This window comes from Emydura macquarii, unplaced genomic scaffold (assembly GCF_026122565.2).
Source record: "Emydura macquarii macquarii isolate MOO-44397 ecotype Brisbane River unplaced genomic scaffold, CSIRO-AGI_Emac_v2 contig_1363, whole genome shotgun sequence".
NCBI classification, from domain to species: domain Eukaryota; kingdom Metazoa; phylum Chordata; order Testudines; family Chelidae; genus Emydura; species Emydura macquarii.
The window spans coordinates 24264408-24284649 of record NW_027131500.1 but is presented as its reverse complement, the minus strand read 5'-3'; the positions used below and the strand labels follow the sequence as shown (position 1 = coordinate 24284649).

At 38.3% G+C, this 20242-nt stretch overlaps 1 protein-coding gene across 4 annotated transcripts in view; it reads right to left on the bottom strand.

Annotated features, from left to right (window-relative positions):
- SLC10A7 (solute carrier family 10 member 7) overlaps window positions 1-20242 on the bottom strand; it is a 185449-nt gene that overhangs the window by 57098 nt on the left and 108109 nt on the right. For all 4 annotated transcript variants that reach the window (XM_067551942.1, XM_067551944.1, XM_067551943.1 and 1 more), the window contains exon 6: window positions 7645-7680. In XM_067551942.1, the coding sequence (XP_067408043.1) occupies window positions 7645-7680 (36 nt within the window). The remainder of the gene's footprint in view (window positions 1-7644; window positions 7681-20242) is intronic.

The following is a 20242-nucleotide window of genomic DNA, read 5'->3' as shown; positions in this document are numbered from 1 at the left end:
CATCAAGACACTCAGGGCTGGTCTTCAGTCAGTCACATGGTCCCTGGATTGGTAAAGACTAAAGATGAGTTCACATGCCCTAAACCTATTGCTCCAATTTATCTCCAGACTCAGAGACTGTTATCCAAACTAGAAAATCCTACCTTGTTTGACCCCTCCTCACCCCATAAAAGCCCCTACTGTAGTAAACTGTGGTCAGTCCCTAAATTCTAGCAGGGCTCAGCTGCAACACAACAAATGTTGAACTCATGTGGGCTGTTGATACTGTCCAAGTGTTGATACTCTAGAGAGACTACAGTTTGAAATACGGCTTCAAAGAGCAAGGAGAGAAGTATTTGACACTCATTGTCAAACATGTCAAAATTTTCTAGTGCAGGAGGATAAGCACTGCATCAGATCATAGTCAGGGCCTGAAACTTCAATTTTTAAATTAAAATTAAAGCTTTACTTCTGCAAAAAAAACCCAAAAAACCCCAGATAATCGAAGCCCACAGGTAGATCCTAGACTCAGATGAATGTGCTATAGAAAAAGCGTTGCTAATTTTGAATAATTAAGCAGTGATATATTTTATACAACATTTTTATGGTTGTTTTGATAACTCTTAAAAATTAAGGGAGAAAGTGTATTCACAATGCTGTCAGCTAAAAAGTGCTGGCCTTTGTGGTGCAGTGTGCAGACTCCTGCAATATTCTGTGAGTTTTCTCTTTAGAGGCATATGTATCCTATCAGCAATAAAGGCCATTTTAGCTTAATAAGGCAGAAAACATCTTTAAAAGACATGGAGAGTCTTTTAAAATGATATCTGGTATACAATTACAAAAGCAGAGCCAAGTGGAAGAGAAAGCCCTCCACATAAGTTTTACAGATTTTAGATTCCTCTATCTTTGCATAAGAATGGTTACTTACCTTGTAACTGTTGTTCTTCAAGATGTGTTGTTCATGCCCATTCCACAACCCACCCTCTATCCTGTCTCTATCCTCTATCTCTGTCGGAGTTCTGGCAAGAAGGAACTGAGAGGGAGGGCGGTCGGCAGTGACATATATGCGAGCGCATACTAGCGCCCTCTGCAGCGGCGCGCTAGAGCCAGTCCTATGGCTATCGCTGGGGGAAAATCTTCCGGCACAGGAGCATGTGGTGCGCGCACACACCTACATTCAGAATGGACATGAGCAACACATCTCAAAGAACAACAGTTATGAGGTAAGTAACCGTTCTTTCTTCTTCGAGTGCTTTGTCGTGTGCATTCTGAATGTAGGTGTGTGCGCGTGCCACATGCACCAGTGCCTGAAGTATTTCACCTAGCAGTACCCGTAGGGCCGGCTCTTTTCCAGGCTCTCTCTGGCTTCTTTGAGGTTTTCTTAGCCGGCTTTGGTGCTGGTGAGTGCTCCCTCTCCAAGTGTGCCTTATTCTGGCGCTTCTTTGGCACCGGGGATGATGAACGGTGACGACGGAGCTCCGATGCCGGCGGAGCACTTTTCAACGAGGCCACGGTACTCAGTTCTGAGTCCGATCTTGGCTCTGACACCGGTCTGAGCGCTGCTTCCATCAGAAAGGCCTTGAATCTTATATCTCAGTCCTTCCTGGTTCTTGGGCGAAAGCTCTTACAAATCTGGCACTTCACAGAGAGATGGGCTTCCCCCAAGCACCTCAGACAGCTCTGATGCGAGTCACTCAGTGGCATAGGCTTCTTACAAGAAGCGCAGGGCTTGAATCCTGGGCATGCCCCGACCCTGGGAGTATCCTAGCTACAAACCTAGCTAAGTACTAACTAAATAACAACTTTATAGAACTTTGAAACTATATACATTGGTACTGGATAGAACAGAAAACCACACGGAGACTTGCGAGAGCAAGAGAGTCGTTCCAGCACCATCATGGGAGGTAAGAAGGAACTGAGAGGGAGAGGGGCCAGCAGCGTCATATATGTGAGCACATACATGTGCTGCTGCACAGGGTACATGAGCCGGCCCTCCAGGTACCACTAGGGGAAAAATTTCCGGCACCAGTGCATATGGTGTGCACACACATCTACATTCAGAATGGACATGAGAAAGCGCTTGAAGAAGAATTTGCAATTATGTATGTGTGTATTAGTGGGTGGGAATCTCTATTGTTCTGTGCACCTCTCTCATCCTCCCAAAAAAAGTATAATGTAAAGCCATCAAAAGTTAGTCTGACATAAAGGCACAGAGAGTTTGATCTGAAGCGCACTGAAGTCAACAGAAAGATTTCCATTGATTACTTTGGATCAGGCCCATAGTACCCACTATCCTTAGTGATTAAGGAGGAGGCTAATACTATATACATAAGAGATATTATAAACAACAAGACAAAGAAAATGGTGCACTTTAAATCATTCAGATGAAAGAATTGATCTGTAAACAGTTAATGCAATATATAGACTTCTCTACTCCCTATAATCAACCTTTTGTCACACACCAGTGGCTTACATTAGCCACAACTTCCTTAACAATTTCTGTGTCTTCACAGAATAATATATTATTTAGCAATTCATTCTTCAGTTAACTGTCAATCAGCCTTCAGTTGCTAAGAACTCACAAAAAAATGAAGGTGTGTGTGTGTTCTATGATACTGGAAAAGGGGAGATATTTTACCAGGAAAAAGTAAAGTGCAAAGAAATCCAGATTGTTTTCCTGAAAATCTGAGAAATCCAGCATTTTGAGGAACAGTAGTTTCATTTAAAGACTGCTAACCTACAGCAAATGCTAGAAGATAATAAAACGTTAATATTTATGGCAATATCTAGTTTCATTTATGTTCGTTTTCAGGAGTCCTTTCCTCCAAGATGTTTAAGCTGAAGTTTTCTCCCCTTTACTAAGCCTAGATTCTTTCAGTATTTCTAGTATTTGTAGCATCACTATTCACAAGCACAACATCAAAATGACTGATATAAAATACAGAACTTAGGGGGGAAAAAATCACTGAATAAATCAAGCAGAAGGAGCAAGCTGATTAGGAAGCAGAAAAGCTTCTATTTCAGCACCTCTATCATGATAATCACCTTTGATAGAATGGCAAATATAGAAGTAGTACATGACAGTTACATGGAGTTTTGCTAAGTATATTTTCACAAATGTACATGCTAGGGCTTTTAGCATTCCATGTTTAAGTGGTGTTGTAGGCACACTTTGAAGACTGAAGTACACAAGAATGTAAAATACATACTTAGCCCAACATTTCTTTGGTGACTTCAGTAAAGATACATAGACTCATACATCTCTGTATTTGTTACTTTGTTATCCAACCAACTATCTTCCAACAATTAAAGAGTACCTAGCTCCTGTTCATTCACAACTGTGGTAATAAATGCAAGACTACAGCAGAGTTGTAATAGAATATAAAAAAGCGCAAAAAGTAAAAGTAATTTTTTTGCTTTGATACACATTAAAATGATCTGTTATACTGTGGTACCAAATATATTGTGATTAATCAGTTATGTTTTATTATGTCAGCACCAGTGCAACACTGTAGCAAAGTGAAATCTCAGAGCTATATTGTGTTCTACCCCTGAATAGGGGCATAAAAGCAGGGAAAATATAAGAAGCCTCTCACTTCAGCATAACTGCACATCCATCAAGGGCAAGACCAGAGAAGATAGTGGTGATAGCCCTGAGAGGAGGGGCAGAACCATGGTCATACAGAACACGGCACTTGTGGCATGACAGCTATGTTCTCCTTGTTCCCATGGGAGCTCCAAAAGACTGTTTCCCTGAAGCATCCAACTCTTCCCCAACCTGGGGCAGTACTTTCAGTGCACATTCCAGCCCTTAACAAAGATATAGACACATATATATACATACAGCACACTCATGCTATATTTATGATGTTGTATTTTAAGGAGACACAGGAGTGATGATGTGGTTAGAATTGTTCCTGGGTGTTGTGCTCTTGCAAGTTCTGTCTTTCAGATGAGACATAAAAACACTGGTGCTGACAAGTTGAGGTTATTAAAGAGATCACAGCACTATTACCTTCACAGCATGATGTTACAATTTGTTTAACTGTCTTTTATTAATGTAAATACACCCAGATGCTTTGGCAATGGCAACATATTTTTAGAATTCAAATGATAAACATTCACAAGAGTATAGGTGTTAGCCTTAGTGTTCCAGCCAAATTATAACTTGAGGGCTTAATTCTTGCACCCTTACTTAGGTTAAGTAGAACTGTACACTGCAAGTAAAAAAAACCTAGTCAACAAATACAATGCTAATCAACTTGAATGGGGATGCCAGATTTGGGATCCAAGTAATTACATTCTGCTTACCTAAATTATCTATGCGGTTTCTCTAGATATTGTTCATCACTTCCTAACACAAACTGTCATTCATCATTATTGTGTGCTATTAAAATTTGCTCTGTTTCACCAGAGAGAAGGTGGCAGTTATTTCAATATTCACAGCAAATATTCACAGAATGATTATTATAAATGTAACATCATTACTGCTACTGGGAAAAGTACATAAATTAGTTGAAAACAGAGAACAAAGTCCTAGGATAATCGTAAACATAAGGTAGTGCTCCATACCCAAATGATTGGACAAAGCCTGGGGAATTAAACTATGAACTCTCTAAATTTGACTTTGTGGCAATTATTTGTCATTAGTAGAGAAATTCCCCCAAAAAGATTTCTTCTAGTCTATGAAAATTCCTAGCTTACTTTTTTTCTCAATTATTTTTTAAAAAACAGCTTAAAAACCTGGCTCTTCAGTTTAAAAATCTTGATTATTGTGCTGTCACTATGGGTTTCACTTCAATATCTAACCTGACAAGGAGGGCAGGACCTTGTTGTGTATGCTCTAGTATATAGGGTCCCATATGGCATATTCCCATGTTAACTTGCAACCAATGGCTCTTAGTGTACTTTATGTTTCAACCCTTTTCTGCTCATCACATATATGAATGCAAATGTGAATATCAATTATGTATAGTTTATGGTACACTGCCCATTTATAATATCATCCTTGGGAATCCAACACACTAGATGTTTAAAATTACAGTTATAATGAGGACAATAACACTGGGGTTTAATGCAGCTGGAAGCCAAGGTTCAATAGCTTCCTAATACAGCGATAATCAGTGACGCTTATGAGGATTGATATCCTTTAAAATCTAACAAAGATACCTGCAAAGGTAAAGTCTGCTAACTTAGGGTACAACATATGAAGTTCCATAAAATCAGCCATCAAATCTCAGACCATTTTACTCAATAAACATTATATAACATAAGTTTGGTAACAGAAGTATTCTTTTCAGAAAATGTGACTGACAATGTTACATTTAACACCATTCATTTAGGGGAATAAATTATTTGCAAGAAATGTATAATTTATTACAAGCTTTCACTCTTCTTCCGTTTGTGTACTTCAGCATGTCTTTAACAACGTGGTTAAAATGATTCATGTTTACATTAATAGACATTTACAAACAAAGAAAGCAATTCAAAACATATATACTATCAGAAATTAGCAAAGGGCACATGGGGAAAAATTTAAACCATGACCACCAAGGGCCAAGCTATCTAGAGAAAACAAAGGACAGGTTAATGAATAGTAATTTATTTGTAATCTGGTAGAACACAGAAAGTGTTAGGACACTGCTTACATATACAAGCCCTTCCTTAAAGAGCTTACGGTAGTTTTGTAAATATTATTACTATAATATAGTATTCTAATTACAGTATTACTACTCTGTTGGAGCATGGCCATGGCTTTGTTAACACTAGTGAGCATCATAGGCTGATCCAAAGCTCAATGAAGTGCTTTTGAAAACCATTCAGTGCCCACTGAAGTCAACATAAAGACTAGCAGTGTTGGTTTAACTCTGCTCCCTTGGTGTTGCGTGTTTTTGAAAATTCTATCCCAAGTTAATAAAATACCAAGGGGCAAATCATCCCTTGTTACACACAAGTCTTTTTTACATCAATAAATCCCACAGAATCATGGCTCAAGTTTTGGACACTGTGAAAATTGAAGAAGTTGCAGCTTTTGCATATTTTCCTCACACACATACTTGGTTTAGACTTTTGTTAAGAAGAGAATTAGACTATTCTTTTTGTTCAGAATGGCAAACAGCTCAGAGTGATATAAATAGTAGTAGAGTAAATAATATGTAGTTAAGTGGCACTGTATTACAGTAGTATCTTCAGAACTGACAGGAAGTGCACAAGTCCACTCTATAGCTCCCATTTCTTCTTGCACATTAGAGACTTTTACCACTTGCTACAAGATGGAATAAAAGTGCAAACTTTTACGGGCTGACCACTAGCTGGCTGGAGCATTTTGTTATCTGATCTTTTATTTGCCCATAAAGAGATGTCACTGACATAAATCAGGCCTTTATCTTGTTTCAAAAGTTGTACTATTGAAAAATAAAATAAATTTCAGTTTTACAAAAAATGCACCTTTCCCCAGGTTCTGTCTCAAAAATATCCTATCTCAGTCGGGGTACAAGGGTTCAAGACTTCAGTTAGAAAGCAAAAAACATGCCCAGGTTCAAGGTGATAAAACAAAAGTTTTGTCTTTTTAAAACGGGATTTTCGTTTTGTAACTCCACCCCTCTGTATATTGCCATATACTAGGGAGAGCAGAAGAGGGACAGACAATGAAGAGAGCAGACCATCCAGAAACAGTTCCTTCCATCTTTCTTATAAGGAAATCAGATCAACTCTTTGTCTGTGAACAGGAGTCTTTCCTGACCTATACTAGAACACAGTTCACACACCATGAGTCCACACTTACAACCCCTTCCGGGGGTTTGATTTTCATAATACAGAAATTAACAGTAAGACAACAAAATTCAACTTAAACAGTCGCTACAGGCTTGGCCACTCCTCAGGATTGCTCAGCCCACATCCTATATCTCGTCTCTCCAGAAAGCAACATACCTCAGTGGTTCAGTAAAACCCATGTACCCTGTTGCCAGCAGGATCAACACCTGCTAACTGATATAAGGTATTTTAGGGGAACACCGGCAGCCTGTTACAGGGCCACTCACTGTGTAATGACTAACACACACCACTGGGAACCATGAACTGTAAGTAGCCAAGGCCCTGATTGATGACACACTACTGAGCAAGACTTGAACAAACAAGAGTCAACAAGATCCTTGTTAGTGGTGCCCAATGGCTTCAGTAATTTGTCATCCCCTTTCCAACCTCTCACACACCTCTAACACAAAAATACCCATAGGTTTTAGTTGCTTAAATGTAAGGCTGCATTTACCTGGCCAAGCCATCAACTGGTGTCAGGCTCATTTTTGGCTCATTAGGAACCCATGCAACCCCAGCATATGCTACAAGATAGCTCTCCTATTGGGGTAAGCATCTTGTCATTGCAAACATTTGTGTTTGGCTCAGCGTGTCTGATAGCATATGCTCTTGTAATACTGTCAGATGAGCAGGCTTACATTCTCTTATAAAAGGAAGCAGTGGGCACTGTGTTTGCTGTGACATTTTTATTTACTACTAGCTTGGAAGAAATTTGTCCCAAATACTGACCACAACCCCTTTTGAGTATCAAAACAGTGTGAAATCAATTAAACTTTTGCTTTAAAGTATATTATTTACTAAGTGGTAAATTACTTTAAAAAAGGGATTAAGTCTTAATATCAAAATACTCACAAAAAGCAGCAGTAGCAGTGGAGTTATTACGATACCCTGGAAGAAATAAAAGATAATAATTTATTAGCCAGGAAAACAGAATCTTCTCTTTGTCATCTTAAACCCTGATGCATGGAAATACATAGATTTTGTTAAATTAAGGTGAGGCTAAATGATAAAGAAAGGAGAAGTTTAGCTTTATTGCTTACTGTATAGATTCTTTAGCAGCTGTATAGGAATAATTTCTACTCACTGTAGTCAGAAGTATAAATGATAATCCTTAAACCTAATTAGCTCTCCTTTTTAGACTGAGCTCTTTCTTTCTCAAAACATACATGATATAGAAGTTCAGACCAGTATCCGGTATAAATTTCCCACCAATGTGTTGTACTCTAACTTTGTTAAGCTGCCCCTGTCAGGAAGACAGGTGGTTCAGTCCCATGCTGCCTAATTCGTGGTCCTCTCTTGAGGAAAGGCTCCATCAGCTGTGATGAATTAGGTGTCCTGATTTTGTAATGTAAACTAATATCTCCTAGGAAATGAGCTGAGATCTCAAAACTCATTTCACTTGATTAGACTACATGGGTCTCAGTGGAGGAAGGCAAGTCTTTCATCTAATTTAGTCACACAGGACCACCTCAGCTCTCCACATCCCCCAGGCAGAGACAGACAAAAGACTTTTTCTTCGCTGACAGGGAACAGGCTGATGATTGGATAAAATACAAGATCTTAAGTTTCATGAAAGCAAATCTTAAAATGAATTGTTAGGGTTGGAAGTTAACATGATAAGCTTCACTTTCATAGCTACAAGGGGTACTTCTCCCTCACCTCTCCATCATACTTAAATATTTTGTCATGATTTACTAAAAGCAACCTATCGTTTAATGCATTTTCATACACAAATCCCACTTAGAACTTCTTTTGTAAACTAAGATTATTTTCCTTCCCAATATTTATCAGATATCATCATTCCATTAATGAGACCTACTCACAAACGCGAAATATATTTTCCAAGGGCAATATGCCAACTCACTTATACAAATCTAGAATAATAGCTGAAACCAAGAATAGGTGGAAAAACTAAGTGAAAAAACACGTTAAAAGCAGTGCTTCCTTTTTTATTTTATTTTTTTAAAATCATAATGCAGCTTTACTCTGGCTCTTCAAAGCTGCTAAAATCCAATATAAAACTCTCTCTTTATGTGATGTATTTGTATTGCAGCGGCGTCGACAGGCCCCAAGCAGGAGAAACCATTGAGACACTTAGGAACAAACAGGAAGACACAGATCTTGCTCTGAAGTGTCTTCTTTAAAATAAGATGCAACAAGTGAGAAAAAACAAGAGGGGAGAAAGGACAAGGAAGAGAGTAATAAGGCTAACTGTACAAGTTGAAAGTTTCACATAATTTTAAAGTATTTCTTAAAATAAATAAATAATAGATTCTATTCTTGATGGCCTCTCAATCCAGCCATCATTTTGTTAGCTGACTCCTTGTGAGTGTCCCAGCAGAGGTGGATCCTGGAAAGACAGCCATCAGTGTCCCTCAGGATTACTTCAGGGATGACATTCCGTGTGTGAGGAGCAGCGTGGAAGAAAATGCAGCAATGTTTGTGGGAGAAGTAGATAAATGGATGTCAAGGATGCCAACATTTGTGGGGGCATGAAGCAGCAGGTGGGGAGCGTGGGATGCCATAAGAGCTGAGCAGATATTATGCAAAGTAGTTGTTACAACACCTAAAACGATAGGCTATTGAGAACAATCTTATAGGTAGGGAATGTAATGCAGTCATTCCATTATAGTAACACACTCCAGAGTTTCATTAGACTGTTGAATATAAGGGTTAGATCTCAATCTTCCCCTCTGCCTGCTAACAAATACTTTGCACTGCTGAAGTTGTGCTAAGTAGCTTTGAGAAACATCTCGCGCCACCCTTGACAAGCCTCCAGTGCTTGGGTCCAGAAGTGGGCATCATAGAGCCAGCTATGCTGACTCTATACCCCCTGTGATTCCCTTATGCCAGGGGAAGTCTCATTTAGGAAAAATGTAAGGAGCAGTTAAATTACTGTCCTTCTGGTCAGTCTGGGTAGGAGTGGTCCTTCCTTTTCACTTACTCAACTGTGCTCTTCAGGACAGGGCCCGAATCTTCCTATGGGTTTGCACAATACCTAGTGTAATAGGGTCCTTTGGGTGCTACCACAATACTATTGCTGCTGCTAATTCTAAACAGGCACTGTGTAAATAAAAATGACCTCTTTTATAATAATGTAAAGGTGGTGGTGGAGCTGGAGTACATGTCATTGATTCCTAACTGACTGCTTTGTTGAAAAACTGGCTCCCAAAAGGTAATTCTAGCAATTCTTAGGGTAAGTTTTATGACCAGCTCTGGTGATCTTAATAAATTCAGGAATGAGGTACACGTGGTTCCTATATCATCAATATTTATAGAGTCAGTTTCTGCCTTCAGTTCTACACAACTGAAACCCAAGGAAGTTCAGGGGAGCCACACACAATTATCTGAGGGGGTAACTGGCCCATAGTATTGATGGTAACCTTTTACTTAGATAAATAATGTCAGTTCCCGCACACACAAAGATTTAAATTAAAACTATGGACATTTCAGTTCAAACCATGGATCTTTTCATTAAGCAGCTCTCCATAATCCAAGTTCATAACCCAACAGTATGATATTTCTGAATCCATATCTATCACAGAATGAGAAATTAATGTGTGCCAATCTAAAAGCTACTGGTAAAGATTAAAGACAAAGGTTTCAGTTTAGGAGATAAAACCAAAACATTGTTTCATTCCAGAATAAGCAATTCAAAGAACAATAGGAAAGTAATAGCTATTCAGTACTATCCAATTTATATGTTACTCTACTGAAATGCTAATAGGTTGAATCAGAGACAGACATACCCTAAGTACAGGATTTGAACTATAATCTTAAATGGCTGTAGCACCAGTTACTGAATGCCACAAAGGAAACTAAAAAGGGAAATATCTCATTTCTAGTCCACTGCACACAAACACTGCCAAGAAGAAAAATCTAAATTTGACTACTCTTTTTCCTACCTCACTTTCTGAGCAAGTGCTGTCAAGCACATAGTGTATGGAGATAAACAGATTGTAGATTAGCACTTCCAGGAGAAGCTGAGCATCTGCCCTTGTGGATGCAAGGTCATTACACAGTTTTAGCATCCTCAAAGTTAGGGTGGAATGTTAAGCTCTCTCTCTGCAGCCCATAATGGAGTCTAAGTTGTAAAGTGACTGCCGTTTGCTATTTGCAGAAAAACTTTCAAGAAATCCATTTACACCTCTGATGTGAAACACTGACTGAATATATTTCAATGATTTTAGTGGGAGGGATGGGGGAAGGAATCACAGCCTGACCTGAAACACTGACACAGTACGATTCTGCATAGAACGGGTCACATTAGAAACCTGTAAATGCACTTCTCTCTACAGTAAGGATCACAAGACATGCCACAGTTAAGAGAGCTAGGTATATTTATTTATTTTTTTAAACAGAAAACAGGTACCAAGAGATTCATTTTACCATAGTTCCATTGCAAAGAAAATGTTCAAAAAGATTACACTGGTTTTCTATATATGCTTCCTCCAGCATAGCATGGTTGGATAGCAAGAGGAAATAGCATAAAGGATTGGCTTTGATGGCTAATCATTAGGAAACAAATATTGTTAATGGTTATATAAGGTGGGCCAGGCTTGTGCAGAAAGAATTGGTAGGCGTCCAGCTTGGCTTAACAAAGAAGTCTTTGGTGAACTTAAACGCAAAAAGAAGCTTACAAGAAGTGGAAGCTTGGTCAGATGACTAGGGAGGATTATATAAACTATATATGCTTCCTCCAGCATAGCATTACCCCATCTTGGTTACTGGAAGAGGTTTTCTTCTCTGACAGAACGTGTATATTCAATACATGGAATTGGCTGCAAAACTGGATAGCAAGAGGAAATAGCATAAAGGATTGGCTTTGATGGCTAATCATTAGGAAACAAATATTGTTAATGGTTATATAAGGTGGGCCAGGCTGCAGGGAGGCATCTGGTGGAAGTGATGTAGGGCATTACCATAGTGAGGCAATGAGTCAGACAGACTATTTTTAGATCTCTTTATCCATGAATTTGCCATGTAATTTTTCGCCATCATTACAGGCAGTCAGCGACACCTGAATGTGGGGACTATCACTCAACAAACTTGTCTTTGCACCTAGTCTTTAATTTGTCTTCAGAAACAGCACTGAAAAGAACAAAATTATTGGTAAACAAAGCTTTGATCCAAGAAAGCACTTAATACATGTGTAGCTCCATTGACTTCAATGGGTCTATGTATGCATAAAGTGCTTAAGTGCTTTGCTAGGATGAGGTATAACAGGATTAAAAATGGAAATGTCTTGTCTCTGACCACAGCGTCATTTTATTCAATGTACAGTACTGTTGAATGGTCAGTATTTCCATTAGTATGGAGTAGGTTAATGAAAACAGCTGTGTGTTGGAGCCAACTTTGTTGGCAATCTCAGCAGAGACCAATGACTGAAAGAGCTTGGAAACTGAATTACTGCATCCTCAACTCTCTAGAATGTCCTTTCAGGTCTGGATTAAGGCATACATTTGTTTGTCAAGGCAGTGTGGGAAAACCAGCAATGAATTTCTCAATCCACAGAACATGGACAGAAACACGTTAGATGCAATCTGGCACCATTTAAGGAAATTTATTACACCTGGCCACCAAAACAAAACAAAACAAAATGAACTTGCCCTTGTATATATTTATTTGGTTTTCTACAGTTTAAAAAAAGGACAATATCCAAGGCCCTAGGCATTCATGACACACACTCCCAAAACCCCCACAAAAATTAAAAGTGGCACAGCAGCCTAATCCTCAAAAATAAGAGAGTCCCCTCACACACATGAAACGCTGAACTCTTCCCTCACACCCAGATCGAACTCCTATCAAACCTCACCCTCCATAGAAACCAGAGCAAATAAATATGGCTCTCTGGGAGTTCTAAAGGTAAAAGGCCAAGGCTGGAACTTATTCAAGAACTGAGGGCCCTTCATGGAGTACAATCTACCGCCTGCCCCTGTCTTAAAACCAGGGGGATCCAACCTGAGCTCCTCTGCTGATCCCATTGCAATGCAATGGAGTAGGGAAAAAGATGGTGTGATCACGTCTTAAATTCCATATGGAAACCAATAGGCAGCTAGGACAGAACATGAAGCACCAGTGACAGGTGTTGTCACGGTAAAACACCACATGCTAGGTATGCTGCCATGTACTGCACCGGTTGAAATTTCTGAATTGGCTTTAAGCATACCCCATGTCGGACTGCACAGCAGTAATCCAGTCTTGTAGTGACAAAGGCAGGGATCAGTAAGAAGGTCTGCACCCAAAAGAAATGAGTGCATAATCTGTTAGCTAGAAGCAAAGAGTAAAAACTCTTCCGAGGCTCTGCTGCTATATGATCATCCTACATCCAATGCAGACCCCAAACTGTGATCATGAGTTACAAATGGTGGGTATGAACCTTCAGTTAAATGTGGAGAAGTCACCCCCACCATATCTTCTGGTTCCTTCCTCTAATTTATCTGCATCACGTCTGGGGGTCAGGTGCAACAGAGAAAAAGTGGGGTTTTCCGAAGTGTCCAGCATTCCCACAGAAATCAGGGGTAAAAAAACTTTGATCACCCTAATTTATGTATTTATTGGCTCATGTCTACAAAATGCTTTGGTCTGCAAACTCCAAATTATTTATGTTTTGTTGTCCTTGCTAAATTCCTAGGGGAAGGGGGAACTGAAGAGGAGGATTTTGAGTGGAGTAATTAGTAAAGTATATACAACATACAAAAAATATGTAAAAAGAACCTTATTTAGGCTACAGTCAAGCTCTTGAAAATTAAGTAATGCCAGATCACAGTTGCTTGTGCGACCTTAAGTCTGCCCTCTTGTGTGTCCATCCTGTGCACTGAAGAAAACAGAGGTTTAATGGAAAAAATTGTACATGATCATGTAATTAATGACTGTATCACAATGCAGAGACGCAAGAGGAATGAGTTAAGGCAACTGTAAATCTGGCATCTCCTAACTTCTGAGTGTTAAACCATTTTTAAAAATGGTTTCAAACATGTTAGTGAAATCGCTTGTAAAATCGGTTTAATACATCTATCTGTGAAATGGTCGAATCAGAAGTATGTCTGAGACTATTCTTGTGGGGATCAAACACAACGTTTTTACAGTGTTTAAAATTTGTGTAGCATGCATACAACTATGCATACATACAACCAGAATTTAAAGATAACTGTGGGGACGGGATTTTGGTACTGAACCAGGTCACCAACTTCTACATTAACATTTAAATGTTTCCTGCTTTCAATCAACATGCTAATTTCCCCACCTGTATTACTTCACAGATTCAAATCAAAATAGCTCCTTCTGATGTCTCCATTGCATCAGTCATTGCTCCCCCTTTGTAACTTCAAAGAGCCCATGCTTTTTTCTCCCTGTATATCTCTGCATTTGATGCATAATCACCTTTATTTTCCTTCTTTGTTTTCCAAGTTTATTACTTTCAGTATTTTCCCGAGTTACATACTAAAGGTTTTTAACATTCCCCTTCCACACATTTTTTCATTAGCTATTTAAAAGGAATGTGTTTGCTGAATTTAGAAATACTCAGTTTTGTTTTGGGAGTTAAGGGTAAAGCATTTAACTTATTTGCATATCATATTGTTTTATTCCAAAAGATTATTATGAACAGAGAGAAAAATAAATGCTTTATGAACTGACAACTTTTAGGGTAGTAAGTTGATCCAACTCCTCCACAATTAATATATCAAAATTTGAATACATGTGTGAATTGAATTTTATGCTCTTTTCAAAAATTGATATGCACGTAGTTTTCTGCAAAGGCTACAGCAATAAACACATACTTCACATTATCAGGACACCAAATTAAAAACGAATCTAAAAATATGCAACTATGCATATTCCTATATCAATTATATATAGCAAGTATGACACAGGCAACGGCAACTTTCCAAAGAGACTGATGTTTGGATTTTAATGACTGGATTGTAAAATTAGAGGTGCAATCTTGAGACAGCCGTCACTTTATTAGAGGGGACGTAATCTGCCAGGTTTAATTTCAGGCTGTGGGATTATGCCCTGGGCATGCAATCCCAATCAGATGTTGCACAATTTTTCATCCCCTGGGACAGCACACTGCAGTCTCCTCTGGGGAGGGGAAAGGATCATTAATATTACTATTCACATCAGATGCTGAAAGCACTACTAACATTAGATGGCAGACACTGATAGTGCTTCTATCATTTAATGACAGTTACTAGCTTTAGACACTAGATGTTATTTCTCCCACCAATTATTCACATGAAGCCCAAGTGCAGTCAACAGTGTTGTGAGAGACTGGTCAGAATTTGGCCCAGAACTGCTGGCCAGCATTTACAAGATGCACTTGGAAGCATAATGTGAGAAAGAAAAAAAATACTGTTAGTAGTTCAGGTTAACACTGGTACATTGATCAAGGGTTTGGTCTCTACTAGTAAAGCCAGAAAAGAGATAAAAGGTCTCCTAAAATGAGTTTGAGGAAAAAAGGTTTTAGTATGGTATGCCAACCAGCCAATGTGAGAATATAAACAGGGTATTTCAGAAATTTAAAACATAATGTGCCCAGTTTCCCAGCAGAGGGCATCATCTACACTCTAGAAATCCTTCTCTTGTACAGTGATAGTTTAAAACCCATGCCAGTAAGAAGCCTGAAGTTTAAAAATAAAGATGGAGTATCAACTTCTGTATATTTCTGAAGCTGATATTTTAGTGGTGTTCTGCCGTAGTCAGAATGACACACACAAAACAAAATGGTCCAAATCTGAATAAGAAGGGGAAGTTGATGTTCATTTCATATGTTTAGCATCAGTTAATATTCAAGATTGAATTTCAGATTTAGATTGTTAAAATAAAACAATGTAGGTCTGAAATTCAAGCTCTAATGTTAACATATTGAAGCATAACATTGAATTTTAGAGTTTCAGTTTAAAAAAAGAAAAGGATAAAATGTTATGTTTCAGGCAGCATGAATATTGAGAGAGTGACTGATAGTAGCACCAATCCTATGCTGTGATGGAGCCATTTTACACAGTTCTGCTAGTGCACAGCTGCTTAAAGCCAAATATCCAGTAGGAGGAGGATCTTCCAGCAGAGTACAGCCAGCAAAACAGTTCCTACAGCCAGTATATGGGATGTTGCTAAAGGAAAGAGATCCTGGTTAAATTTTCCCTGCACTTTGGCAATCTCCTGTTGCCATAGTGGCCCCTTAGTTCCACTGGCAGCTAGTGTAAATTAGTGTCCTTCACACTCACAGCTGGACCAGGATTGGAGCCACACTGTATATACAAACCTACTCCCTCCACTGGTTCTCCCTTGAACACCACATTAAGTTTAAATTTCTTGTCTTCACCTTCAATGCACTATACAATTCTGCCCGGCCTACATTTCTGACGGTTTCCTACCACCCTCTGCCAACCAGCCTCAACACCGCTTTCGTTTCCTCCTGCTTCTTCCCTCTGTGAATTTTTTTCCCTATTCCCGCTTGTACCTCGGCTGCCCTCATTGCCAGCTCTCAGAAAACCCTGTTCTTATTCAAACACTTTTTTGTGTAGTGCCCATACAGAATGAGTTTATTATAATTATATATGGCTAGCTTAGAGACTGTATTTATGTACCACCAATCCTGAAGTACAGAACACAGAAAGTCATTATGGATGAGAAAGAAAGAAATCTCTCAATTATCCCAGCCTACGGATTTTGCAGTGGGATCTGTCTTCTATCATTTAGCCTCTGATCCTCCAAGTTCTTCCATGCAGGTGGACCCTTGTACCCACACAGAGCCTCAATGATTTCAGTGGGGCACTCCACAGGTGCAGGGGGTCCACATGCACAAAGCAGCTTGCAGGATATGGGGTCTTCGATTGCCAACTCAAGGGCTGTCTGTTTCTCTGTATTGTGTACAAGTATTTAAATAATGTATAATAGCAAAACAATAAGCAACATACAGTGATGCAGAAGAAAATTAGGAACAAAATCTAAAATCCTGCTTTACTTGGAAGTGTCCTGTATTGCCTGATAAATCCTATTTTAAATTAATATCACAGTGTGATATTAAAACCAAAATGCAATTCCCAGCACCTTATCAATCACAAAATCATTACGTTAACAAGAAATGATTGTACACTAGGTGGTGCTGTGGGATCTTCCAGAACAACCAGTTCCTCCTAAGAGAAGTTTTTGCTGTTAAACTAGTCTGATTGTTGATTCCATATTTTGAAATTTATATAAAACAGTGTTAAGTCACTTCCAAGAGGTAACAAAAGCAATACAGGAATGAAAAAGATATGCTGAAAAAAAATGTCATGTTGGCAGATATTCCTTTTCTGGCAAATGAAATTTAACCCTCTTCCAGAATGTTTTCACATCACTCCCTCCCAAAAGAGAGAAAACAGCTTTCCTAATCTAATGATCACTGTAATTCAGTCTCCATAACAATTTAAACGATAATTCATACATATGAAATATTTGCTTATTAGCTGTGCTTAACTAAAATGAAGGTTATTGACAGGGTACCAATGAAAAGATTTTAGCAAATTAAAGTTGAACTGTCATTGAACTTTAATTAGCGTGTGCATGTGTGCAAAAAAACAACAAAAACAATCTCCCCACATATACACTTAGGAGAAAAGGTTTGTGAAAAATCATTTAACTGCAAAGGAAAAAATAAGCGTAATCCCAAAATTGAATCTATTTGCTTCTTTGTGAAACCTGCTCTTTATGAATGGAAAACAGTTCCAGTATTAATCATTCAGAAAGGTTCATCAATGTATTAACCAACGCACATTTCATTCGATTCATTCTATTATCAAGATGTATTATATTCAGACAGATAGAAAAGAAAAAAGAATCCTGTTTTCCTAAAGTCAAGAATTTTAATTATGCTAAGAATGAAACATTCCACAACCCTGTGAATGTGGCAGAAAATAAGCTATATTCAGATTATGGATGGAGAAGTATCATATCAATAGAAGAACTCAAAACCTTGATTCACCAGTCATGGATACAGGACACTACTTTAGCATTGTAAATGTCTCTTGATCACTTATTATCCAGAAATACTATCTAAGATAAAGCATTAGAGCACTGACATAATTACACGCACATTCACTGAGTGGAGCCCACATGTATGTGTGTTGTTGTCACAGAAACAGAGAATAATATAATTTATATATTAATTTATAATTGTTCCAAAAACAGACTAGACAGTTCATGTCAATTTTCTCAGGAAAAACTATCTGAAGCCCAAACTGCACCAATGAAGGGCTCAAACTAAAATACCATTAAGGAGGGGCTCATTGGAAGGTGATGAGTGCCCTCAAAACCCACTGGAGTGGATGGCATTCAGCACCTTTCAGAATCATGTCCAAAGTTTGCTAGAAACTTAAGCCAATGCTAATTAGTTTGTGAGTGATAAATCCATTTTGAGCTCACCCACATAGTCTTCTGCAACGATAAGTGCTCTAAACTGGTTAACAAAATGTATGACAAAGTTCACTTTGTTTGTTTTCCAGAATCTCCTATGAGGAGAAGTTATGATTTCCTTTCATAACTGGGCAATTCACAGATTTAAAAAACAAACAAACCCAAAACCTCAGTATAGTAATCCATATTGCTTGTGCTCTGTGCTGCCTGCCAGGCCCCAAGTCATCAATAATGAATAGAAATGTACAGCTACAGCAGTAGCCTGTGTCATGGGCTTGTCAGGGATTTCTGAAAAGGAACAAAAACACAGGTTTGCCATTTGACTGTATCTTCTTTAGCAAACACAGAACAGGAAAAAACAACAAAGGGGAAATTTGGAAAGGGAAAATATGATTAACCCATTAAGAACTAATTGAAACTTTCCTACACAAAACAAACAAAACTTCTTTGCCTGTAATCTGACCAATACTCTAGTAACTGTGGAATAGGCCTGGGAATCCAACAACAACAGTGTTCATTTTTGGGTGGAAAGATCAGTGTCGTTTTAAGACAATGAAAATATAGAGGAGTACACAAATGCACCATGCTTTATATGCAATCTACTACACGGAGGAAATAAATGCAATTTTCTTTTCCTAGAAAATCCAACAAATTCAGTCTTTAAAATAAAATCTTTTCTAAAGAAGAACCTTAATGTGTGTAAAAACACATAAAGCAATTAAAAGCAACAGTATTATTAACTGATCTACAAGCTGTAATAAATTTGAGAAGCTAGTCACTGTTTAAAAATAGATTTGGCTATTTTATCTCTTGTATTTCTTTCCAATTTTCCTAAACACATTTCCATAAATGCTGTGACTCTAGCATTATGAGAGTGATTATCTCATATTTTACAACCAGCACACACCAGCTGGTACACTACCAATCTATCCCCCTGGGAGGATGGGTGGGGGATAACAAAATTTCTACAGCAGGCACACAAACTAAATTTATTGAAATCCCAATGCAAATCCAAACCTTTGTTGCTTTCTGCACCTGAGTAAATTCCAGAAGATGTCTCACACTGTTTTCATAATGTTAACCTTAGTAGTCCCTGAGCTACTGTACTAGGTGGGTAAACATTCTCCATTTCCTGTGAGGTGCCAAACAAGGTTTAAGAAGCTACATAAGAGTCCTGTTTTCAAAGAGCTTCAAAGTAGTCTATTTTTGAAAGGAATGGAAATATATAAACACATACTTTAAAGTCATGTAACTGTGCATGAAATGCAATATGTTTCACTTCAAATTATGCTGCCATGTCCTGCTTTCTAGGTGAAAACATGAAATGAAGCAGCTAAATAGCAGTACATTTTCAGTAGCCTAATCAGTGCTCTGACCTAATGCCATCTTGTGTTGCCTTTTGCATTAATGGTTAATATAAGATATTATGCAGCTAAACTCTGCATAAATTGATAAACAAGAAGAAAGGTGTTGTTAATGATTTTGGGTAAGAAAGGGAAGAAAACTAAATTTCCTTATATCAGAAACAGCTGGCATAAAAAAAGCATGAATGAGAAACTATGGCATATTAAAGCAAACACCCACGCCCAAAGAAATATGATTTTGTTTAGATTAATTAGGTCTTTTCTCAAATTGTAGATCAGGATCATTTTATTAGTGAACAAATATCCTCATCCTGTCTAAAGTTTCTAAACTGTTTTACAGCAGATAAATAAGCCATTTCTCAAGTCTAACTCCAAATGTATTTTAGCAAACAGGGGTAGACTCAAACATCAAACTGATTGCTATTTATTTCAGTAATCCTACAAACAAAAACTGCTTCTTTCCTCTCTGCTTCATGTTTTCTTGATAGAATCATAGAATTGGAAGGGACCTCAGGAGGTCATCTAGTCCAACCCCCTGCTCAAAACAGAACTAACCTCAGCTAAATAATCCCAGCGAGGGTTTTGTCAAGCCGCAGCTTAAACACCTCTAAAGATGGAGACTCCACCACCTCCCTAGGTAACCCATTCCAGTGCTCCACCACCCTCCTAGTGAAAATTTTTTTCCTAAC